The sequence below is a fragment of the Tursiops truncatus genome, chromosome 5 (assembly GCF_011762595.2).
Source record: "Tursiops truncatus isolate mTurTru1 chromosome 5, mTurTru1.mat.Y, whole genome shotgun sequence".
In the NCBI taxonomy this organism is placed as follows: Eukaryota; Metazoa; Chordata; class Mammalia; order Artiodactyla; family Delphinidae; genus Tursiops; species Tursiops truncatus.
Window position 1 is genome coordinate 91452591 of NC_047038.1, and position 26628 is coordinate 91479218.

General features: G+C 41.4%; 1 protein-coding gene across 3 annotated transcripts in view; it reads left to right on the plus strand.

Annotated features, from left to right (window-relative positions):
* Positions 1-26628, plus strand: part of ART3 (ADP-ribosyltransferase 3 (inactive)) — an 85983-nt gene that overhangs the window by 31485 nt on the left and 27870 nt on the right. For 2 of the 3 annotated variants that reach the window (XM_073805361.1, XM_073805363.1), the window contains exons 1-3: positions 14794-14887; positions 16051-16128; positions 21224-21935. In XM_073805361.1, coding sequence (XP_073661462.1) covers positions 16060-16128; positions 21224-21935 — 781 coding nt within the window. In that variant the 5' untranslated portion in view covers positions 14794-14887; positions 16051-16059. Of the gene's footprint in view, positions 1-14793; positions 14888-16050; positions 16129-21223; positions 21936-26628 lie in introns of those variants that run through there. The other variant, XM_073805362.1, reaches the window with a different exon arrangement.

Consider the following 26628-nt stretch of genomic DNA (forward strand, 5'->3'; position numbering starts at 1 on the left):
AAAGTTGTTATGGTGGAAGTCCTAGGTTTCCCTTTGGGCCTATGAAGGTAACTGGGGCACAAACCAGCTATAATCTTCTGTAAGAAGATGCCCAGCAAGGCCGAGGAAGCGCATCTAGAGTTTGTGAGAGGACCACCCAATACAGGTGAGAGGACATAGAAATTGTTCTTTAGAATCCCCAGTGCCAGGAGGCTGTAATGGGGGGATTTACTGGTGGGGGGATTTACTGGTGGGGGGATTGACTGACAGGGCACCCAACAATCTGTAGAAAATACTAAGTCATTAAACCAGCAATTAAATGTCACCATTGCTGGAGACCATACCAACAGCTAGAGCCAGCAGAGAACAGAGTACACTTTTCCCCAACAGCAGAGTGCCACAATGTAGATGGGCAACCATGTGCAAAAAGGAAACCGTATTTGTCTATATTGGAAATAAACATAATTCACAAACTCTCATGTCCACTAATGGTAGAACATTAATCTTGCCAGTTAAAATTTAGTTACTTCTGAGTTGAAGCAGTCTTCTTTAGGTAAAAATTTAGTTAAATTCGGAATTATTTTCTCCCCTTCTCTTTGTCCTTCCCAAGAGCAAGCTAAGTCCTGCCATTGTGGTGCGAGGTAACTTGTTCTGGTGCTGACCTCTAGTGGTCTCTGGCCTTCACTGAAGTGTCTGATCCTGCTGGTCTTTGGATGATGGTCATTTGTAATTTACTTTCTCTGCTTAATACCCTGCCTTGGGCTCCAGTCTCTAAGATAACATGTCCTTTGCATTATCTGATCACAGCCCTGAGCTGCTTTGGATTTCCCAGCTCTCTTTCAAGCCCCTTCCTTTGGCCATTGCAACATTATGGATGCTTTCCAATAGTAGTCTTCAGATTGGGACACATATAAGTCTGGAGGTCATGAAAACATTCCAGGGAGTATGTGGGCAAGGTTGTTGTTGTTATTGTTATTTTTAAAAATTAACCGTATTTATGTATGATTTATATAAATAAAATTCATCAATCTTAAGTGTACAGTTCTATGACCCTTAACAAATGTGCATCATCATGTAACTACCAATACAATCATAATATAAAACATTTCATCACCCCACAAGGTTTGTAGTCAGTCTCCTCCCTCCATCCAAGGCCCTGGCAGTCACTGACCTGCTTTCTGTCACTACATTTTTGTCTTTTCTGGAATGACGAAGTTCTAGAATGGCAAAGTTTCTGTACGGTGTTACGGAAAAACCCAAACGAACTTTTTGGCCGACCCAATATTATCATACTTAGTGTAATGCTTTTCAGATTCATCCGTGCTATTTGTATCAGCAGTTCATTCCTCTTTTTAAAAACAGCTTTACTGAGATTTAATTCAGATACCATGTAATTCACGTATTTAAAGTATATGATTCAGGGAATTTGCGGGCGGTCCGGTGGTTAGGACTCTGCCCTCTCACCGCCGAGGGCCCGGGTTCAATCCCTGGTCGGGGAACTAACATCCTGCAAACTGTGCAGCGCAGCCACAAAAATAAATAAATAAGATAAATAAATAAAGTATACAATTCATTGGTCTTTGGTACATTCACAGAATTGTGAAACCATCACTGTAGTTAGTTTTAGAACTATTGATGCGTGCAACAACAGGGGTGGATTTCAAAGCGTTATGCTAAGAACCCAGTCACAACCTCACCGCCTTTATTGCTGCCATCTTGGTTCAAGCCACCATAATCTCTGCTGGCATTATCGTAATAACCTGTAAACTGGTTGACTTTCACTCTATAGACTATTCTTAGCATAACAGCCAGGGTCGTCATCTTAAAAAATAAGTCAAATCTTTTCATGATTCCATTCAAACCTTGTGATTTGCTCCCTTTCCCTTAGAGTAAAATCCAAGATTCTTAAAACAGCCTACAAAGACTTATCTTCCCACTACCACCCTTACCTTGCTGACCTTATCTCCTACAACTCTTCCCTTACTTAATGACTCTTCTGTTCCAGCCATATCAGCCTCTTCTATTCCTTCTGCCTGACCACTCTTCCACCACATGGCTTATCTCCCTCATCTCCTTCAAGTTTTTGCTTATATATCTCATTTTCAAGGTTCCCCCCAACCATCCAACTTAAATGACAAACTCTCCATGTACTCCCAGTCTCTCTTGTATTACTTTTTTAAACACGTAACCTTACTATATTCTAACAATCTTATAGAATTTACTTATTTATTTCAGTTGTTATTTGACTGCCCCCCTCCCACAAAATGCATTTGACAAGGGCAAGATGTTTATTTTGTTCACTGATATACCTCCAGTATCTAAAACAGTTCCTGGAACATTTTGAGGACTCAAATATTTGTTGAATGAATGAAATCAAGAGTTAAAAACTGGAGGTTCCAGTTCAAGATAGCGACATAAGAAGATCCTGAAGTCACCTCCTCCCATGGGCATACGAAATCTACAGCCATGTATGGAACAGTTTCCTCTGGGTAAAAGCTAAAAACAGGTGGAGCAATCCTTCACATTAGACAAATGGGAAGGAAACCACATTTAAGTGGGTAGGAAAGGTTGAGGCACAGTCTTGCCATAAATTCCACCTCTGATGCTGCAACCCACAATTGGAAGGTAGCTCAGAACTTGGAGCTTTGCTTTGAGGAGTAAAGGGTTCTTACTGCACACTGGGCACCCCAACTTTAAAGACAGTCACCTGAGAGACAAGCCCTCAAAACACCTGGGTCTAAAGACCAACAGGGCTCACATACACGAGACCTGTGGGGCTGAGGCAAACCGAGGTGCGGTTCTTAAAGGGACCGCGTGCAGACTCACCTGCTCTAGGGTGCAGCGCAGAAGCAGCCCTTGAAAATCGCCCACACTTATCTGCAGAAGACTCACTTGCTGATTTTAAAGCAATTGGTCCGAGGAGCAGGGGCCTGCTGGAATATTCTCCTGGGACGGAGGCTAGTGGGTGCCGTCATCATGCCCTCCCTCTCCTTTGCTGAAGCCCACGGGCGCCATCTTTTCTTCTTTCTTTTTTCCCCCTTCCGATGGGTGTCATCTTTATGCTCCGGTCAGTGGGCGCCATTTTTCACAATTCCTTTCTGTCTTGCTGAAACCAGCGGGAGCCGTCTCCCCCGACTTCTAAAAAATTTGTTTCTTTGTTTTTCCTTTTTTTGGCAGATGCCATTTTGTGCTCTCCCTCTGCTGCACTCCAGAGCACCCGTATTTCTCCGAGAGGAGCTTCTGTACACATCTGGTGCCCTGGTTTTCATATTTGGTGACCCAGTTTTTGCAGCTACCACCTGGGGGAATCACCTGGCTTTGGAGGCCAAGAGGACTTGTGCTCTTGGGTTTCAGGGGACCGTAACAATCGGAGATTCAGTCCTTGGCAGACCACCGCTCCTAGGGCACTGCGCGGAGAGCAGACTAAAACACACTTCTAGTCTTTCTGAGGAAGAGACCTATTTGCTTGTCCAGGAGCTTTGGCCTGAGGGACAGACTTCTGATTTGGCATACTTATAGGGGCTTATAGAGCTGCTCTCAGGGAATCAGGTAGACTCCGTCTTTGTGCTCTCCCTCTGCTTTATTCCAGCTCGCTGCTATCTTCCAGAAAGGAGCTTATACCCTTCTCTGGTGCCCTGAGTTTTGCAGATGCTACCAGGGGACACCTCTACATCACTTGGCTCTGGTGGCCAGCCAGGCTTAGCTTGTGGGCCCCACGAGACCATAACCAATGAGAAAGAGTTCTTAAAACAGCTACTACCCCCAGGGCACAGCAGGAGGTAACAGACTCAGGAGCTCAATGTTTTTGTGAAAAATGCCTATTAGCTTATCATTATTGCTGCAACATGAGGAACAGACTTCTAATTAAACACACAGCTAAGGGCTGACTGTAAACCTTTCCTGAGAACTCGGAGGGCAGGCATTATCTTCCCCTTCTCCTGCTGGACCCCAGAGCTTTCGAAAGGGAGCTCTTATAAGTGTCTGGGGTCCCAGTTTTTGCATCTGGTGCCCTGGTTTTTGCAGCTGCTGACCCGGGAATATCCCTTGGTTGCCTGACTCTGGTGGTTGCGGGGGATGACGTTCCTAGGTCCCACAGGATTGTAACAATTAGAGAGTTCTTGGAAGGCTACCATCCCCAGGGCACTGCACAGACAGTGGACTAAAACACTCCCCTAGTCTTTCTGTGAAAGAGGCCTACTTCCTAGTCCTGGAACTTTGGCCACAGGGACAGGCCTCAGGTATGAAACATGTTCAGAGGCTACAGAGGTGCTCTCAGGGAATGTAGGCTGGGGAATACCATCTTTTTGTCCTCTCTCTGCCTTGCAATATGTTACTGGTATCTCCCAGAAAGGAGCTTACACACTAATCTGGAGCCCTGATTTTTATGATTGCTGCCCAGGGGATACCTCCAGATCACTTGGCTCTGGGGCCCAGCAGGGCTTGCACTTGTGGTCTGACAAAACTGTTTATTTTGTATTTTTAAAAGCTGCCGCCTGAGGGTCTGGCTTCTAATCAGCCTGAACTAGATGCTGAGTGAGATCCTTCCCTTTGGGACACTAACTAGTCTTAGCGCACCCTCAGCTACTGGGAGCTATTAAATATAAAATAGGCTCCTTGGATAATCACAAACATGTTGAGAAACAACCAAGAGCGCTAGGGCAGGGTTGAAGGATGAGGTTTGTGTCCTACACAGGGCCAACCCTTCAGAACTGGGAGAAGCAGCTCTTTCATCTAATGCATAGAAACTAACAGAGAGAGTCAAGCAAAGTGAAAAAACAGAGGCGTGTGTTCCAAATGAAAGAACAAGATAAAACCTCAGGAAAAAATCTTAATAAAATAGAGATAAGTAACTAACCCGATAAAGGGTTCAAAGGTAGTGGTCATAAAAATGCTCACTGCGCAAAAGGGAGGAGATATGGGGATATATGTATATGTATAGCTGATTCACTTTGTTATAAAGCAGAAACTAACACACCACTGTAAAGAAATGACACTCCATTAAAGGTGCTAAAAACAAAAAAAAATAATAATAATTTGAAAAAAAATTGCTCACTGAACTCAGAAGAGGAGTGGATGAACACAGTGAGAACTTCAGCAAAGACATAGAAAATATTTAAAAGTTGTGAACAGAAGTCACAGAGCAAAGACTATGGTAACTGAACTGAAAAATACACTAGTGGGATTCAATAGCAGACTAGATGAAACAGAAGAAAGGGTCAGTGGACTCAAAGACAGGGTAGAAGAACTCACCAAGTCAGAGTAGCAAAAAAGGAAAAAAGAGTGCAGAAAAGTGAAGATAGCATAAGGAACTTATGGGGCAACATCAAGTGGACTAACATTTGTATTATAGGAGTCCCAGAAGGACAGGAGAGAGAGAAAGGGGAGACAATTTATCGGAATAAATGATGGTTGAAACTTCCCTAACCTGGGGAAGGAAACAGACATCCAGATCCAGGAAACCCAGAGAGTTCCAAATAAGATGAACCTAAAGAGACCCACGGTAACACTCATTATAATTAAAATGTCAAAAATTAAAGACAAGGAGGGACTCTTAAAACAGAAAGAGAAAAACAACTTGTTATGTGTAGGGGAACCCCCATAAGACCAGCAGCAGATTTTTCAGCAGAAACTTTGCAGACCAGAAGGGAGTAGCAAGGGAAGGAAGAAAACCTACCACCGAGAATACTCTACCTGCAAAGTTATCATTAAGAACTGAAGGAGAGATGAGAGTTTCCAGACAAGCAAAAGCTAAAGGAGTGCATCACCACTAAACTGTCGTTACAAGAAATGTTAAAGGGACATATTTAAGCTGAAAAGAAAGGACACTAATTAGTAACAACAAACCATATGAAAGTATAAAACTCACTGCTAGGGCTTCCCTGGTGGCACAGTGGTTGAGAGTCTGCCTGCTGATGCAGGGGACACGGGTTCATGCACCGGTCTGGGAAAATCCCACATGCCGCGGAGCGGCTGGGCCCGTGAGCCATGGCCGCTGCACCTGCGCGTCCTGAGCCTGTGCTCCGCAATGGGAGAGGCCACAATGGTGAGAGGCCCGCGTACTAAAAAAAAAAAACAAACAAAAAAACCCTCACTGCTAAAGATAAATATATGAGCATACTTCAGAGATATGGTGGCTTGGTTCCAGACCACCACAAAAAAGTGAATATCACAATAGAGCAAGTCACATGAATTTTTTGGTTTCCCAATGCATGTAAAAGTTATGTTTATTCTGTGCTATAGACTATTAAGTATGCAATAGCATATGCCTAAAAAACCAGTATGCATACCTTAATTTAAAAATACTTTATTGCTAAAAAATGCTAACCATTATCTGAGCCTTCAGCAAGCTGTATAGTAGTACCATCAAAGATCACAGATCACCACGACATAATAATTTAAAAGTTTGAAATTTTTCAAGAATTACCAAAGTATGACAGAGAGACATGAAGTGAGCAAATGCTGTTGGAAAAATAGCACCTACAGAATGTGTCAGGGCAAGGTTGCCACAAACCTTTGATTTGTAAAAAAAAAAATGTAATATCTATGAAGCACAATAAAGTGCAATAAAATAAGGTATTCCTGTATGGTAAACATAGTAGATTAGTCACTTTTAAAGCTAGTATGAAGGTTAAAAGACAGAGTAGTGAAAGTAACCATAACTACCATAATTAGTTAAGGAATACACACTATTAAAAGATGTAAAATGTGACATCGAAAACATAAGATACAGGGGATGGGAGAATAAAAATGTAGAACTTTAGAATACATTCAAAGTTAAGTTGTTATCGACTTAAAATAGACTACTACAAGCTGTTATATGTAAGCTTCATGATAACCACAAAGCAAAAACCTATATTAGATACACAAAAGGAAATGAGAAAGGAATATGAGATAGCACTAAAGAAACTCATCAACCACAAAGGAAGAGACCAAGAGAAGAAGAAAGGAACAGAGGAACTACAAAGCAGCCAGAAAACAATTAACAAAATGGCAATAAGAACATACCTTTCAATAATCACTTTAAATGTAAAATGAACTAAATTTTCCAATCAAAAGATATAGAATGATTGAGTGACAAAAACAAGACCCATCTATATGCTGCCTACAGAAGACTCACTTCAGACTTAAGGACACACACAGGTTAAAAGTGAAGGGATGGGGACTTCCCTGGCAGTCCAGTGGTTAAGACTCTGCCTTCCAGTGCAGCGGGTGCGGGTTCCATTCCTGGTTGGGGAGCTAAGATCCCACAGGCCTCATGGCCAAAAACCAAAACATAAAACAGAAGAAATATTGTAACAAATCAATAAAGACTTTAAAAATGGTCCACATCAAAAAAAAAAAACTTAAAAAAAAAAAAGTGAAGGGATGGAAAAATATATTCCATGCAAATAGAAACCAAAAGAAAGCTGGGGTAGCTATACTTATGTTACGAACGCAAGTCCATTTTCCTGATGCACAGTGAGGCCAAATGATACCAAAACGTCAGAGTTTGGTTTATTGCAGGGCCATGCAAGGAGATGGGTGGCTCATGCCTTAAAAAAACCCAAACTCCCCCGAAACTTTCAGGTAAGGGAGGGAGGGGCATGGTTAGTTGTTGCAGACTTCTTGGTGTCAGATCCTTTGTTCTTGAGGTCAGGTCATGGTCAGGTCACAATGTTCCTATAAACCACCAAAACAAATGTTACTCTCTGTTCTAACAAGAAAGGGCAAGGTGTCAAGTCTCAACTTTCACCCACAAGTTCCAGGTCCTGGCTAAGAGAAGGGGATCCCTACACAGGTGGGTTACCCTGCCCGGGAGCATTCACCCAGCACCCAGCCTGGGTCCTCCCACCAGTGCCCAGGCCCAGCTGAAGAGGCAGATCTCAGCTGGCGGCACCCTCAGGGCCAGGTTCCCAAACCCTGCCCAGCCATCATCACTAAGGGAGCAAGGCACCCAGGATCCAGCCAGCTCTCAGGCTTTTCATTTAAGCTGGAGAGGCTCTGAGGCCTCCGTGGCCTGCGACCCATGGAGACTGCTGTTACCTTAATGGCAGTGTCCATATACTCCAGTTGCTGAGGGCTCCCTGGGCTGCAACCCATGGAGACTGCTGCCACCATTAGGTTGCAGAGGTGCAGATGGAGGAGAGGTTCACTGCTGCTTCAACGCCTGGGGCCAGCCAGTGGGCGGCTGTAGCGAGGGCTCTGGAGGTCTGCAGGACACAGCCCTCAGCCTGAGGCCAGCAGACCTGGAGGGCCGGGAGAAGGCTGCTATCTGCGTCTCACCACACTCTGCCCCAGGACCACTCTTCGGCTGACTGTTGGTGGAGCTGGACCTCTAACTGCCATGTGCTAATGGTCACGAGCTAACGGCTGTGTGCCTGCCCTGCCCCTGTTACAGCGGCAGGTACATCTGCAGGTCAGGTTCTCATGGCCAAGTGGACACAGGCGTGTGCCACCTCCTTGCCCTCTTCCTGGCTGCCTGCTTCACCTTCCTGTCATAGTCGTCCCAGCAGGGAGTCCAGCAGGAGTCAGGGACTGCCAGGCCAGGCCAGGCTGGGGGCAGTGCAGTGGCATGAGGCGGGACAGCACTGGGCAAGCTGGCTCCAGCGGATGTGGTGTGCGAAGCCACGGCTCATATCCTGCTGCCTGCCAGGCTTGCAGCAGAGCCCTGGCCTGGGACCCGGCACCACTTCCATCTGGAGCCCCCATGTATCTGACGTTCTGGTATTGTTTGGCCTCACTGTGCGTCAAGCATACAGAGTTGTGTTTGGTAACACTTATATCAGACAAAATATACTTTAAAACAAAGACTGTGATAAGGGACAAAGAAGGGGATTATATAGTGATAAAGGGGTCAGTCCAACAAGAGCATGTAACATTTGTAAATGTTTATGCACCCAATATAGGAGCACATAAATATATAAAGCAAATATTAACAGACCTAAAGGGAGAAATAGACAACAGTACAACAATAGTAGGGGACTTTAATACCCCACTTACATCAGTGGATAGATCATCCAGATAATAAATAAGGAAACATTGGCCTTAAATGACACATTAGACGAGATGGACTTAACAGAAATACCCAGGACATTCCATCCAAAATCAATAGAATACACGTTCTTCTCAAGTACACATGGAACATTCTCTACGATAGATCATACGTTAGGGCACAAAACAGGTCTTAACAAATGTAATAAAATTGAAATCATATCAAGCACCTTTTCCAGTCACAGTGGCATAAAACTAGAAATCAATTATAAGAAGAAAACTGGAAATTTCATAAATATGTGAAGATTAAACAGCATGCTCCTGTACAGCCAATATGTCAGAGAAAAAATTGAAAGCAAAATCAAAAAATACCTTGAGACAAACAAAAATGGAAACATAACATACCAAAATTCATGGGCTTCAGTAAAAGCAGTTCTAAGAGGAAAGTTCATAGCGATAAATGCCTACTGCAAGAAACAAAGAAAAATATCAAATAACCTAACTTTATACCTCGAAGAACTAGAAAGAGAAGAATAAATAAAGCCTGCAGTTAATAGAAGGAAAGAAATAACCAAGATCATAGTAGAAATAAATGAAAAGAAACAAAGACAATAGAGAAGATCAGTGAAACCAAGAGCTGTTATTTTAAAATAAACAAAATCAACAAACCTTTAGCTAGACTCACTAAGAAAAGAAGAGAGGACTCAAATAAATAAAATCAGAAATGAAAGAGAAGGCATTACAGATGATACCACAGAAACATAAAGGATCATAAGAGACTACTACAAATAAAGTATATACCAACAAATTGGGCAACCTAGAAGAAATGGATAAATTCCTAGAAACAAACAACCTTCCAGGAGTGAATCAGGAAGAAACAGAAAATCTGAACAGACTGATTATTAGTAAGTAGATTGAACCAGTAGTTTAAAACTTCCCCCAAATAAAAGTCCAGATGGCGTCACTGGCAAATTCTACTAAACATCTGAAAAGAGTTAACACCAATCCTTCTCAAACTCTTCCAAGAAATAGAAGAGGAGGGAACACTTCCGAGCTCACAACTCAGTTTATGGTCAGCATTATCCTGATACCAAAACCAGACAAAGACACTACAAAAAATGAGAATTACAGGCTAGTATCCCTGAGGAACATAGATGCAAAAATCCTTAAAATATTAGCAAACTGAGTTCAACAATACATTGAAAGGATTATACACCATGATCAATTGGGATTTATTCCAGGGATGCAAAGATGGTTCGATATTCACAAATCAGTGAGATATTCCAGATTAACAAAATGAAGGATAAAAATCATGTGATCATCACAAAAGATGCAGAAAAAGCACTTGACAAAATTTAACAGACATTTTTGATAAATTCTCAACAAAGTCAGTCTAGAGGGAATGTGCCTCGACATAGTGAAGGCTATCTATGAGAGCCCACAGCTAATATGCTCAGTGGTGAAAAGCTGAAAGCTTTTCCTCTAAAATCATGTTCAAACAAGGATGGCTACTCTTATCACTTCTGTTCAACATAGTATTAGAAGTCCTAGCCAGAGCAATCCAGCAAGGAAAAGAAATTAAGCCATCTGAATTGGAAAGGAAGAAGTAAAACTGTCATTTGCAGATGACATGATATTATATACAGAAAGCCCTGAAGACTTCTCCCCAAACCAGAACTAATAAATTCAGTGAAGTTGCAGGCTGCAAAATCAATACACAGAAATCTGTTGTGTTTCTATACACCGATAATGAATTATCAGAAAGAGAAATAAAGAAAATAACCCCATTTATAATTGCACCAAAAATAATAAAATACTTGTGAATAAATTTAACCAAGGAGGTGAAAAACCTGTATGCTGAAAATTGTAGACATTGATGAAAAATGGTGAAGAAGACTCAGATGAATAGAAGGATAGTCCATGCTCATGGACTGGAAGAATCCATATTGTTAATATGTCCATACTACCCAAAGCAATCTACATAGTTAGTGCAATCCCTTTCAAAATTCCAATAGCATTTTTCACAGAAATAGGACCAAAAAAATCCTAAAACTTGTATGGAACCACAAAAACCCCCAAGCAATCTTGAGAAAGAAGAACAAAGCTGAAGGCATTGTACTCCATGATTTCAAACTATATTATAAAGCTATAGTAATCAAAACAGTATGGTATTGGCGTAAAAACAGACACATAGATCAGTGAAATAGAATGGCAAGCCCAGAAATAAACTCATGTGTATATGGTCAATTAACTTACGACAAAGGAGCCAGTATACAGTGGGGAAAGGACAGTCTCTTTAGTAAATGGTGTTTGGAAAACTGAACAGCCACAGGCAAAAGAATGAAACTGGACCACTATCTTATATCATACCTAAGAATTAACTCAAAATGTATTAAAGACTTGAATATATTGGGTTGGCCAAAAAGTTTGTTTGGGTTTTTCCAAAACATCTTATGGGAAAACCTGAGTGAACTTTTTGACCAACCCATAAGACCTGAACCATAAAACTCCTAGAGGAAACATAAGTGGTAAGCACCTTGACATTGGTCTTGGCAGTGGTTTTTTGGATATGAGACCAAAAGCAAAAGCAACAAAAGCAAAAATCAACAAGTGGGACTATACCAAACTAAGAAGTTTCTGCACAGCAAAGGAAACCATCTAAAAATGAAAATACAGGGGACTTCCCTGGTGGCACAGTGGTTAGGAGTCCACCTACCAATGGACTCGAGCCCTGGTTCGGGAAGATCCCACGTGCCATGGAGCAACTAAGCCCGTGTGCCACAGCTACTGAGCCTGCATTCTAGAGCCCACGAGCCACAACTGCTGAAGCCCCCATGCCTAGAGCCCATGCTCTGCAACAGGAGAAGCCACCACAGTGAGAAGCCCACGCACCGCAATGAAGAGTAGCCCCCACTCGCCGCAATTAGAGAAAAGCCCGCATGCAGCAATGAAGACCCACTGCAGCCAAAAATAAATAATATAAATTAATTAATTAATTTTTTAAAAAGGCCCCCAGGGACTTACCTGGTTAAAAGAAAAAAAAAAAGAAAATACAGCCTGATTGGGAGATAATATGCAAATCATACATATGATAAAGTGTTAATATCCAAAATATATAAAGAACTCATACAACTCAATAGGAAAAAAACAATCTATATAAAAAATGGGCAAAGACCTGAATAGGTATTTTTTCAAATAAGATATACAGATGGCCAGCAGACACATGGAAAGATCAACATCACTAATCATCAAGAAAATGCAAATCAAAACCACAATGAGAAGGACTTCCCTGGCCGTCCAGTGGTTAGGACTCTGTGCTTCTACTGCAGGGGGCATGGGTTCAATCCCTGGTCAGGGAACTGAGATCCCACATGCTGTGCAGTGCGGCCAAGAAATAAAAAAAAAAAAAAAACACAGTGAGATATCACCTTACACCTGTTAGAATGGCTATTATCAAAAAGACAAGAAATAACAAATGTTAGGATATGAAGAAGGAAACCTTTGTACACTACTGGTGGGAATGTAAATTGGTGCAGTCACTATGAAAAACAGTATGAGGGTTCCTCAAAAAATTAAAAATAGAACTTCTATATGATCCAACAATTTCACTTCTGGGTATTTACCCAAAGAAAATGAAAACAGTTGGAAAGATTTCTGCACCTCCATGTTCTTTGTGGCGTTATTTACAGTAGCCAAGGTATGGAAGCCACCTAAGTGTCCATCGACAGATGAATGGATAAAGAAGATGTGGCACCTATATACAATGGAATATCACTCAGCCATAAAAAGAATGAAATAATGTCATTTGCAACAACATGGATGGATCTTGAGGGCATCTTGCCAAGTGAAATAAGTCAGATGGAGAAAAACAAATAACGTATGATCTCACTTATATGTGGAATCTAAAAACAAAAGCAACCACCAAGCTCATAGATACAGAGAACAGATTGGTGGCTGCCAGAGATGGGGGTGGGGGTTGAGCAGAATCGGTGAAGAGAGTCAAAATGCACAAACTTCCAGTTACAAAGTAAGTAAGTCATGGGGATCTAATTGGCAACTAGAGTTCATAATACTATATTGCACATATGCGAGTTGCCAAGAGACTAAATCCTAAAAGCTCTCATCACACACAAAAATATTTTGTAACTGTGTGTGGTAATGGATGTTAATTAGACTTAACTGTGGTGATCATGTCACAGTATATACAAATATCAAGTCACTATGTTTTCTTGAAAGAAAACAAGAATGGAGCAAAAGCATACTGGGAATAAATAAGGTCAAACTTGCTTTGAGCTTCATGCAGTGTTTGTTATGCTCTTTTTGGTAGACTCAGTCTTTTGTGTGATTCATTGATGAATCTGATAGGCTTTCGGGGGCCAAATGCAGGAAAATCCCACTACTTCATTCCCTGTAGGCCCACATGCCTGGGCCTAAAATGCTGGTCATTGTGAGCCTAAGGACTGAAAACATGTGCAAACTTTTTCCTTTCTAACTAAACTCTAGTTTTTAAAATGATACAACTACTGAGAGCCTATTCAGTGGATTTACTCTTAAATTGCTTAGCCAGTGAGGTGGGTAGAGGCTAGACGTCTGGAAGAGTCTGAGGAGGAGAGATGGGTTTTGTAAAAGTAGGTTCACTTCATGACAGTTTAAAATGTTTCATTGAGTAAATATGTATGTACACACACAGAGAGAAAAATACATTTAAGTATGTAATAGCTTGGTGAATTTTCATAAACAATATATCAGTGTAATCGAGACCCAGAACCAAAAACAGAACCTAACTAGCATCCCAGATGCTCCCCTTGTGCCTCTTCCAGTTACTACCTCCCACTCAGGGTACTGTTCTGACATCTGATGCCATAGAAGGGTTTTGCCTGATCTTGTACTTTATACTAATTAAATCATTCAGTGTGTAGATGTTTGTATCTGTTCATAGGTTTAAAATTTGTGGTATTTATGCACATACATGTAGTTAAGAGTTTCTTAATTTTCAATACTATACAAAATTCCATGGTATAAATACACCACAATTTATCCATTCTACTGTTTATAGGCATTTGGATGGTTTGTAGTTTGGGGCTTTTATGAATAGTGCTACTTTCTAAATATTCTATTAATTTTGATACACATATGCATGAATTTCCTAGGACATTTCACGGTTTTATATCCATAGTCAGTGAATTCTTAAGTATTCTTCAGCACTGCAGTCAATATATTTACTAGGTGTACTTTACTCAAGTGAGAGCTATAGTTGTAGATATTACCAAATCCTTCCCTTCTTAGTGTTCTCACTGGGCTTTGCCTGTACCTAAGATTCTTAACATGTATTCTGGTTAAGTATGCATATTCATGTCTTTTGTTAGTTGGAGTGCTTTTCAGCTTTATTTCACTTACTTGTGTGTCCCAGCACCCGGCACAGTACCTAAAATACCGTAAGCCAGTTGAGTGAATGGTGACAGCCATCACCATTGCCAGTGATTAACACAGCAAGTCCCCTGAGTTATGTGAACCATTTAGCTAGGGTAAAATCCTTGCTTCAGTCTGACATCTCAGAGTCAAAGGGTCAAAGGGTCAGAGGGTTAGGAATGGGAAGTGATCACTCTCTGAGAAGCCCAGAACTGAGGGCTCAGAGCTGAACGTGCTGTGTGGTTAGAGGAAACTGCTGTGGCTTCACAAGCCTCTTGGAGATTTCATGTGTTAACAGTAACGATTCCAAGGGAGAGTCTGGGGGGCAGATATAAATAGCAGAACACAAATGAGGTAATGTGCCACTGCCAAGCTATTGCTGGGGATGTTTATAAAAAGAAAAGCATTCCCTTCTCAGCGCTCAGTGTCAACAGCCTCCTATCCTGAAGACACGCTCACCACCACTGAGAGACTGGGGAAACGGTTTGAGACCTAGCATCGTTTAAACCTCCACAGGCAGAAAAGCCAGGTAAACATTTTGACTTATTTACACTCAGACTATGGAAGTGAAGAATTTTCAAGAAAATCCTGATTCAGAGCTTGCTTGGTACATACTGCCTTGTGACAGTTATCTGTCAAGGATTATTTTCCAAATCTTTTTTTTAAAGGGAAGCTTCACACAAGAGTGGCATGTTTGTACTATCTTTTGATATCTTTAGTGAAAGCAACTGCTCCTGAATAAAGATGGGGATCTGGGGCCAAAGGGAAGACTATCTTCTTTCCCCTGTGCTGTTCTTCCCCATTTTCAGATGCCATAATATGGTGATTGGTAGGATAAAAAAAGAGATTTCAGTTCAGTTCCAGCCATGTCAACTTTGTTGTAGGTATGTGGAAGGAACTATAAACCAGTCTTTAATTGAATCAGTTAATGGCTCTGGGACAGCTTCAGCCCTTGACGGCCTCTTACCCTCCTGTTTACCTGCTCCTGTCTCATGAACTTTGGGATGAATATTGGGCATTCAGCCAATAGAATTATATAATCTTACTAGAATTGCTTTCTACCCATTTCCTTCTTATTCCTGCCTTCACAAAGTTATGCAAGACACTTGTTTTATCCTTGGCTTCTCTTAAATGTGACTATTTGGGAGAAGCAGGCTGCCTCGGATAACCTTCTGGTTTTTACCACTGCTGGCCTCCATCCTAGCCAAATGGGCATGACTTGGTTTGCAAAGAGGGTCAAAGAATGGATGATATGCGTGGATACTAACTCCTGGAGAATTCTTGGAGACTGGGATCTAGGGGACCAATCTGAAACGGTTGTTTTTTAGTTTGTGATTTCCTATGTATGCTGAGGGGAGATTTAGAGATAGGAATTAAAAATGACTACCAGTGACTATGGTGGGAGAGACAACATGTCTAAAAGAGAATGGAAATGGACAGATTTAATCTTGAGCAAACTGCTGAAGTTCTCTGAGCTTTGGTTTCCTCTTCTGTAGAATGAGGGTGTTAGACCACCAGACAAAGTCTAATGACCCTTCCAGCCATTGGAAATTTATTAATAATCACTTCCTAACCATTATGATACTCACTCTTACCCAGAATGAAAAAATATATATAGTGTGTCATCCTGTTCTACTTCCCTGAACCTTTTCTTTAAGTCTACTAAATTGGAATTTTTTCTTTTTAATTTAGAAGAGAAAAATGAAGGCAGGACATTTTGAAATGGTCACCATGCTGCTGGCACCTATGATTCTAATGGACATCTTCCAGGTAATGTTAGGAATGGGAAGCATGTGGTCACTGGAATGGGAACTCTTGATATAAGGTTGCCTGAGGCATTTGTGTGGGTTGATGATAGAAATGAGAACAGAGAGAGTAGGTAAATTAGTTTTTTACAAGTAGATCTTATCTTTTACACACTGATATGTGTTAACTGTAGAAAATTGAAAAATTAAAATTAATCAAAAAGAGGAAAGTAAAAATCATCCACAATCTTCCACCCAGAGGGAAAGACTCAGTCTGTTGGTGTGTATTCTTCTCAGTTTTCTTCTGTGTGTTTATGTTTGTAATTTACAAAAATGGATTCACACTATACATAGTATTTTTTTTACCTTTTTAAGTTAATATTGTGCTACAGATGTCTGTCCATGGCATCAGATATTCTAAAAATATGTATTTTTCTTCAGCTGACACTGCAATGTTTATCTACATGTTTTCCATTAAACTATATAGTGACTATTTTCCCACATTCAGTATTCTTTTTTTTCTGATAGTTTATGATTTTATTTTTTACAATTGAATCTTTAAACATTCTGTATCATATATATTTTTTTAATTTTATTTATTTTTGGCTGCATTGGGTCTTCATTGCTGTGCGCGGGCTTTCTCTAGTTGTGGGGGCTACTCTTCGTTGCGGTGCACAGGCTTCTCAGCACGGTGGCTTCTGTTGTTGCGGAGCATAGGCTCTAGGCGCACAGGCTTCAGTAGTTGTGGCACATGGGCTCAGTAGTTGTGGCTCGCGGGCTCTAGAACATGGGCTCAGTAGTTGTGGTGCACGGGCTTAGTTGCTCCGCGGCATGTGGGATCTTCCCGGACCAGGGCTCGAACCTGTGTCCCCTGCATTAGTAGGCAGATTCTCAACCACTGCCCCACTAGGGAAGTCCCTATCATATTTTTATGTAAAATATGAGCCAGGTCCCTCACCTGATATTTCCCGCCACATTGTTAGCTCTCACATCACTACTGAATGAGTATTCGTCCACTGATTTGAAGTACGTTCTTTAAAATGTGTTAAATTCTTAAAATTTTACCCATTTTTAAATTTAATATTCTGATATATTGTTTATAGAATCATTGTATATTCTGTTACCTGGTCTGCAGTGTGACTTTTTAAAAATTGAAGTATAATTCACATATAAAAATATACCATTTTACTTAAAAAAATTTTTTTTTTAATTTATTTCAGCTGTGTTGGGTCTTCATTGCTGCACGTGGGCTTCCTCTAGTTGCAGTGAGTGGGGGCTACTCTTTGTTGCGGTGCACAGGCTTCTCATTGTGGTGGCTTCTCGTTGCGGAGCACGGGCTCTAGGCACGTGAGCTTCGGTAGTTGTGGCACACAAGCTCAGTAGTTGTGATGCACGGGCTTAGTTGTTCCGAGGTATGTGGGATCTTCCCAGACCAGAGGTCGAATCTGTGTCTCGTGTCTCCTGCCTTGGCAGGCGAATTCTTAACCACTGCGCCGCCAGGGAAGCCCCTATTTTCCTTTTTCTTCCTTATCTTTATAGCCATCCTAATGGGTGTGAGGTGGTATCTCACTGTGGTTTTGATTTGCCTTTTTAATATTCTTCTGCAACATAAATTTGATGTGTTTGTTTTATGAATGTTTCGTAATTTGTTTAACCAATTTCTTTTTTTAACCATTTAGGTCATTTTTACATTTTTGTAATAAACCTTTGGTAATTGAATTTCATCCATATAGGATTTTGTTTCAATGGATAACTCAGAGGAAGAAAATATAATCAGTGTGTTCACCTAGCCTTTGTACCTGTTCCTTGTCCATTCAGTTTCCCCTGAATTGTGGTGGCATTTGTGGGCTTTTTCAGTGCTCAAGGTACTCACTACACAGAACACACAATCAGCGGTGGCCTTTGGCCAGAAAGAATTGATGTCTAAAATTAGACATGCAGAGACTAGTTAGAGGCACAGGGGGAAAGACAGGATCATATTGGATCAACCCTTGATATGGTGTGAGGAATGTGGTGTGGTGGTTTCAGGGTGTGATGTCTTATAAGATGTTGAAGTCTTGAACATAAATTAGGCATTGGCGCCCAAGATGCACTCTGGTACATTCTGTGCTGTGGACGAAAGTGCATTTCTTGGCTAGGAGATGGCAATGATTTGATCTCATGAAGCTTAAATTCCCACTTCAGGAAAGTGACCTACAGACCCAGGAGTTCAGGGTCTCAGTGACTTCCCCAGCAGAATATTCTGTGGCTGGTAATCAAGACCGTTTCTGATGCCAACACAATTCCTACATTCGTAAAACGGTGTTGTGAATTGCCTGCCCAGCCTTTCATAAGGGTTGTTATGAGGACAAAATTAAACTCTTTTTTTAAAAAGTGCTACATAAATGTCAGTGATCTTCATCATCAGAAACATAACACTTTGGTTAAGAGAACGAACACTGGAGCCAGATTGCCTGGGTTCAAATATCAATTCCAAACAAGTTAATCTCTCTGTGCCTTAGTTTCCTCACCCTTAAAAAAGGAACGAATAATAGTACCTACCTACCTCACACGGTTACCATGTAGATTAAATGAATTAATATATATGAACACTTAGTGCTTCACATACAGAAAGCACTCTGGAGAAGTTTGTTAGGCCTTAAGGATGAAGTGGCCACAGGGGGTGACTGAGAAGGAGAAATCTAAGAAAATTTCACAAATGAATAGATGGTTTTATATAAGGACTAGGTTGATGGTAGTTGTAGGCAGTAAGATTATAAGTTTGGTCTTGGTCTTAGATTGTTTTGTTCGAAGGGTCTTTGAGCAATTCAAGTGGAGTTATTAAGGAGGCAGTTGCTATACAGATCTTGCACTTACAGGACAGGTCAGAGGTATTTAGATGATAACTGAAACTATGGGTCTTATATAATTGCCTAAGGGTAGAACTGAGAGTTGGAAAATAAGTAGCCTTGAGAAACACCAGCGTTTAATGGCCAACGAAAATATGCTAGGTCTGCAAAGGAGTCTAAGAAGAAATGTTTCCTTAGTGAGAGCTATTTGGATGGAGGAATGGGGGTGGGAGACCGGATTGAAGAGGGTTGGGATATGAGTGGAAATGAAACGGAGATGGCAAAGATAGATGTCTTTTTGAAGAAGTTTGACTATGAGGGGAGAAGAGAGATAGTGAGAAGGAGATAGTGTGGGATATGGAATCAAGTTATGTTCTGCTTGCTTAAGTTGGTTCCCTGCACCGCCTCTTCCTTTCCACACACATACTCACACTCTTTAAGAATCATTCACATGGAGCCTGCAACTTTAAGAGATCCTGGCTAAGTGTTTCTATAAAGTCTCCAACTGAGGTTGCAACTATATACTCTATAGTTGCATATAGTTGTATATAGTCTATAGCAACTATAGCAACTATATACTCTATACAAGTATAGAGTAGTGGAAAGAGACAATGATATGGAGGGCGTTACCCTTTTACTTGTAGAAACCCTTAGATGGTGTCTCTGGGCGGATGTGCTCATCCTGTGTTTTGATCCATAGGCCTGAGCACAGGGTTCTTACTTAGTTCACTTGAACTAAATATTTTGCCAGTTGCTCTGCTAGGTGCTTGGAATTCAGAAGATAAATATGATACATGTCGTGCCTTTGAGGAACTTATAGTATAATACAGTTTGCCCTCCGTATCCATACATGTGTGACCCTGCAGATAGAGAGGGCCCACTGCATTCATTGTACTGTGCCTTTTTTTTTTTTTTTCTGGCTGCACCACGTGGCATGCAGGATCTTAGTTCCCCGACCAGGGTTCAAACCAGCACCCCTGGTTTGTGCCACCGTGGAGCTTTAACCACTGGACCGCCGGGGAAGGCTGTACTATGCCAGTTTTAAAAGGAACTTGAGCATTTGTGGATTTTGGTGTTTGCGGGGGCTCCTGGAACCAATCCCCCATGGGTACTGAGGGAAGACTGTACATATATTCCTATTACGAAATGATAAGAATAACCACAGCTCGTTGAAGGCTTGATATGTGCCTTGGGGCTAAGGCATGGGGCTGAGGACTTTGCATATATTCATTATATCATTTAATCCTCACAACAATCCTGCAATTAAGATATTATTTCCTCACGTTATCCCCATTCTTTAGGTGAAAAAAATTGAAGCTCAGAAATGGCAAGTAACTTTCCCATGAGTAATTAGTACCTAGTTAGTAACAGAAATGGAATTTGAACCCAGATCTATCTGATTCAAAGCTAGTAGTGTTCGTTACGCTACACTGCCCTGCTTCTTACGTTATGTGTGTCATTTAAAGATGCTTAGTCCTTTTCCAGTTACTTGTAATGGAAAGACAATTCAAACCAGCTCAGATAAATAGGGAATTTACTGATTCTTATGACTGAAGTAACATACAGTTTCCAGGTAAAGCTAGACTCAGGCCTTAAGTAATGTTATCAGGTCCTCATCTCTCTCTTCACCTCTCAGCTCTGCAAACCTTCCTTTGTTGGCTTTATTTGTAGACAGGATTCTCCATGGGACTAAATGGATAACTATTGGCTGCCACAAGCCAATATTATCCTTAGAGCTTATGGTTATAGGGAAAGAAAGCCTTTTGTTTTTCTGGGAGTGCTCTGGTTTTTAAGCCTGCATCGTTGCTTATCATAGGGGCTGAAGATGCAGAATCAGTCCTAGTTGAACCACACAGACAAGGGGGAGGGGGCATCCTCAAAGCAAAAGGGGTAATGTTTGCCTTTATATATTTATCCTTCATGTAAAGTGTTTCACACAAGATATTTCAAATTCACCCAACAGTCTTGAGTGGTTGAGGAAATTAGCTAAGAATATTGTTCAAAGCCAGGACTGCCACCCATTTTCTTCAGTTTCACCCTCATTGTTCTTTCCTCTGTACCACAGGGTTCAAACGAATGAGTTGCAGGCGTGGTCATTTACTCTTTCATACAAATATGTGAGAAAAGTTATCATTAGCAGTGGAAGATACTTCCTACGTAAAAACATATCCAAAGTTGATTGTAAGCAAGGGAGAGAGTCTGGGCATGAGGGGGTGGATGCGATAAACTGAGAGAAATGATGTACACCAAGTATCTTTATTTCAAGAGTATTAATGTCCTTTTCCTTTGAAGGTACAAGCTGAAATGTTAGATATGGCAGACAATGCATTTGATGACGAATACCTGAAATGCACTGACAGGATGGAACTCAAATATGTTCCCCAGCTGCTCAAGGAGGAAAAAGCAAGCCTCCAGCTCTTAGAAGATGTGTGGGAAAATGCAGAAGCCAAGTGGGAAGCTCGGAAGACTCAGCTCTCTCTCCCTATGGGTTTTAAGGATAACCATGGAATAGCCCTGATGGCATATGTTTCTGAAGCTCAAGAGCAAACTTCCTTTTACCATCTGTTCAATGAAGCTGGGAAAATGGCCGGCCAGTCTCGAAAAGATTATGTCTATGGCTTCCAGTTCAAAGCTTTTCATTTCTACCTGACGAAAGCTCTGCAGTTGCTGAGAAGACCTTGTGAGAACAGCTACAAAAACGTGGTGTATAGCGTAAGGCAGACTACTTTATCTACATCTGGAGGACTAAACCAAGTCCGATTTGGCTATTTTACCTTGGCATATTCAACCAAACCTCAAGTTGCCAATGACCAAGACGTTCTGTTAACCATCAACACGTGCTTTGGAATTGCCATTGAAAAATTTTTTGATAAAGAAAGTGAAAGAATTATTTTAATACCCCTGAATGAGGTTTTCCATGTGACACAGGATGGGACTGGCAATAACCTTATCCTGCAAAGCACAAACAAGACCTGCAGCCATTATGAGTGTGCATTTCTAGGTGGTAAGTGTCTCTGTTCTGTCTGTGCATGTCTGGGAAAGAAGGAGTGAGACTCTTAGGCCCAGGGAGAGGTCAGGAAGGAAATTGGGAGGTTTTAAAAGGAGACAAAACGTTGGTGGTCTCTCATCTAGCTCTTTTCATACTGTTAGTTTCTTTTTTCATAATTTAATTGTATCAAAATAATACATTTACGGTATTACTGAAAGTTAAAAAACCAAAATACTAATATAAGGTAATGGTTCTCAACTAGCAGTTTTGCCCACTAGGGTCAGTTGACCGTAGCTGGAAACATTTTTAATTGTCACGACTACCTTTAGTTGCTGCTAGCATCTAGTGGGTATAGGCCAAGGAACAAAACCTGCCTGGTGGCTCTCATTTAATTGGAAGTCTAGAGGTGGGCTGTCCAGAGTTGGTACAGGGGCTCAACTACATCATGAGTAACTCAGACTCTTTGTCGTCCACCAATTTGAGCATGTTGGTTTGTTGATTCATGTTTTCAGTGTGACTGTTGGCAGCTGTAGGCGTCAAACCACGTTCAAGACAAAAAGAGAGGATAGGAGGATGGCAGCCAAATCTGCCTGTTTAATCAGGAGGGTAAAAGCTTTCCGAGAAGTTCTGAGTAGACTTCTGATTGCATATCATCGACCAGAACAGCTACTTGATCGTCTGTAACTACAAGAAAATCTTGCAAAGAGGGTAATTAGCTTTTCCAGACCCTGTCATGTAGGGAGGCAGGGGAGAAGGGAATTAGAAGAATCTGATCACCACCACCCTCCTCAACATTTGTGCCTTTCCCCTTCCCATTGTCCCAGTGTAGTAAAGACTCGAACCGTTTTGTTTTGAAGTACTACTTTTACCTCAGAGTTATGAGTTGTATGATTTTCTGTTTCCTTAGCTTTTTATATCCCATCAGTAATTCACCCCTGAATCCTTAGAAATATAAATCTCCTCTTAATACATTTAGGTATATCAGATACTCTTTTTTTTTTCTGGATATACTCCTGGATTCCATCATCTTGCTTTATGAAAATATCCTGAAATCTCTCCTCACTACTATTCTGAGACTTTCTTTTGCTTCTCCCCTATGAGGAATCCCCTATTATCTTAGATTTCCTTCTCTTTCTTGAATTACTCCTTAGTTTGGAAGGGGTAGGGATTCTTCAGAAGTTTTCTGAGAAAAGAGATATTGAGGCAAATTTTCTGAGACTTTATATACCTGAAAAATCTATCTCTGAGACCTTGAATAATAGTTTGTAGATTTGTATTTTTGTCTTGGAAATTATTTTCCTTGGAATTTTGGAGATGTTCCTTCATTGTCTTTTAGTTTCTGATGCTGCTGTTAAAAAGGGTGAAGCCATTCTAATTACTAAAACTTTGAATGAGACTTGTTTTGCCCTCTGGGAGGTTTTAGGATATTTTCTTTATCGCCAGCATTCTGAAATTTTATGGTATTGTGCTTTGGGGTATATGAGTAAAGGGTTAACAAAACCCTTTCTCCTTCCTCTTATGAAAATGGTCTCTTGTTGATCTTCTTCTAGCACTATTTCTCTGTAATCTACTAAAGGTGGAATGACAACTGTATAACCATACAACACTGCCTAATGGTAAACATAACCGTTGATCGTTACAGTGCATCTGAGCTGCGAGGTTGTGAATGAAGTATAAATACCTGGAGGGAAGCCATAGCTTTGGGCATTCCTGAATGTGGTGTGACGTACTGAGGTTTTCTTCTTGCTGAGTCCTGGAGTACTCATGGCATGATTGATATAAGAGATGCTGTCTTCTATGTGTGGCATGAGGCTACTAAGCTAGGATAGTTCCTGCACCCACCTGTGTAACCTTGTTTTCTTGTATTTGAGATGTCATTCTGGGGACTGAAGGACAGCCCTGGACTGCTGTGAGGACTTGCATTGAAGGTGTATCACTCATGCTACCCTTTAATAGGTATGCTGTGTTCCTGCCCTTCATTCTTCTGCAAAACTGAGTAAACTGGTGAGGGGATGCCTTTTGGGGTCTTATGAGTATGATTGTCTAGGTGAACCCCAAACTATAGCTGCTGGTCAAACAGAGCGAGTATTGAAGTAGGGCCTTGGAAGTGGGATAGACTTTTAGACCTTGACTCAAATGTGCCAGTGCATTATGAGATAAAAAAGAACAGGTAGAGAAGTGCTGATGAGATGATACCTGTGAGATGGAGTGGGGAGGGGAGCTGGTCCACTTTTGATTTAATGGCAGAAGCTATGTGGCCATTGAGATCCCTGGGGCACAAAATTTAAGGACGTCTTCATGCTTAGGGTCATATACTTGCACAACCTTCACCTGCATGATCCTAAGAGCGAATGCCTCCTTAAATTTTGCACTCTAAACACCTCATTTGCCTCACCTTAGTCCTGGCCCTGAGTTGGAAGTTAGACCAACTAGCGAGCAAATTTATGTTGAGAGGAAGAGTGCCCATTTCCCTCGCCTAACCATACACTGGACCTGACCAAAAACGAAGCCAGTTGGAGCCAGTTCATTCCAGCTTACGGGAGCTGACTGTGGGCATATATCTCTTGGCAATTCCTCATACATCACGATGGCTTGAAATTGGCCGTGGATGAGAGTTATACCATGGACATCAGCAAACCCTACAAGTCAGAACCCCCGTTCTCCACCCCAGAACCTGTTCAATTTTACCAGCACATTATAGCCAGAAACCCAGTTGCAGCTGGGCTGACAAAATGACACCACTTTTGGTGCTTCTAATGCACTCAGACAAATGCTATTTCTGGAGCCATTGGTTCTGCAGAAACCCTGGCTACGGTAGCTGCAGTAGGCCAGATCCGTCACTCGTATCTGGTTGATGAACAGAGGTGGGCAGGGGAGCCCCCAGAGTTCATGTTTGTGAGTAGCATTACGATGAACAAAAGGGGTGGAGCCGCTGGGTTGATTCAGAATGAGCCAAGTCTTGGACCTACATGGGGAAGTGTGTTATGAGCCCAGCGTGAGGAAAGGGGAGGAGAGTGGGCAAACTTCTGCGGGCCTGCCCAGAAAGGCAGGCAGAGGCTACACAGCAGGTTAATGTTCAAACCAGCCACAAGGGGAAACCTCCGTGGGGGCTCACCTGTGCTATTTGTTTGGAGAGCTCTGGCAAAGTCAGGCCACTGCACTTGATTGTGTTGCTTTACCTCTAAGCCGGAGTCTGACCAGTGTCCTCTGCTGCCATCTGGAGGTAACTAATGGGAACTCAGGATCAAAGACACCCTGAAGTGATCATTAAAGCTAGGCTGTTTGAAGCACTATGAAGGATAATAACCAGGGGTTTTAAAAGCTCAAGCCACGAGGATATAATCAGAACCTTGTTCCACTGTGACTGAATAGACCTCTGGATGTAAAAAGGCAGCATTTATGAAAGTGATTAAAAAATTATACTGTGCTAAATGTAGTGTGCTAACACAGTCCTGTGCTGTTACTTTAAACTTGCTTGTGATTTTCAAGATAAAAATGTATGTGGGCCTTACAAAAGCTAGTTAGTTAAAGAAAATAGTTCAGTTGGTTAGGAAGTGGAGAGGATAATTCCTGGTGGTCAAAGATACTCGTATTAATCCAAGATAATGGGAGTAAGTAAATGGTAACAAAACCCTTGATCCGTCCTAATGGGAAAATTACCGCAGGTTAACCCTCTTTTATACTGTTTTTCTAGAAAACTCGATAAAAGTAGAATGTCAGCTGTGTAATCAGGCTACATTCCTCATCGTTTAAATGAGGACTATAGATGAATTATAAATACCTGGTAGGAAGCCATAGCTTTGAGATTTCATGCACCTTACAGTGTAGATATAATATGATTTATTGGAAGAAAACTTATAAGCAGAGAAATAGTAGAGTACACCTCATCCCCTGACCTCTCATTATTTTACTGAACAGGCTGGTCATAGATCATCTGGTATTTTGGACAGTATTTACATAGAGAGGGACCAGGCAGTATATATGTAAATATATTTTACATATTAATAGAGTCATGCGGGCAGGGAATATCAGTGTTCCCTGACTGCAAAAGTAATCTTGTTAGAAAGGAAGAGCCCCTGAACTCCAGTGGCTGGTGTCAGTCTATTTTGTTGAGCTTGCTCAGACCTGTTGAGGCAACTCTCTGCTAAGCCATCAAAAGGGGGAAAGAAGATGAACCTACAGGGCTATCCAGATTTATTTTTTATAAATCCACCCTAGCGCTTGAGGGTTCATCAGATGTAAGTACCTTCATTCGTTCTGATAGACACTCTTTTAGCCTTCCTTGGGAGTAGCGAAGTTTCTGTGTTGTTGTCTGGGATTGGGGATTCAACAAGATTCCGTATAGATAAACCAGATAGGAAGTGACATATCACATATCTATCACCTCGAGAAATTCACATTATGAATCAATGCCTAGAACATTTGGAAGGCTGTTCAGACTGTTTATTCCATATTTATAGGAAAAGGGAGAACTCTTCATTACCAACCCCCTCCAGACTTTCACCCACCAGACTTGTTCATGCTGATTGTATCAGTCAAGGTTTCCAACCAGAGAAACAGAATCGGTTGTAAGGAATTGGCTTACATTATTGTATGGGCTAGCAAGACAAGTCTGAAATCCATAGGTCAGGCTGTCAGGAAGGGCAGGCTGGAATTCTTGGGTATGAACTGAAGCTCTGCCCACAGGCAGAATTTCTTCTTTTGGGAA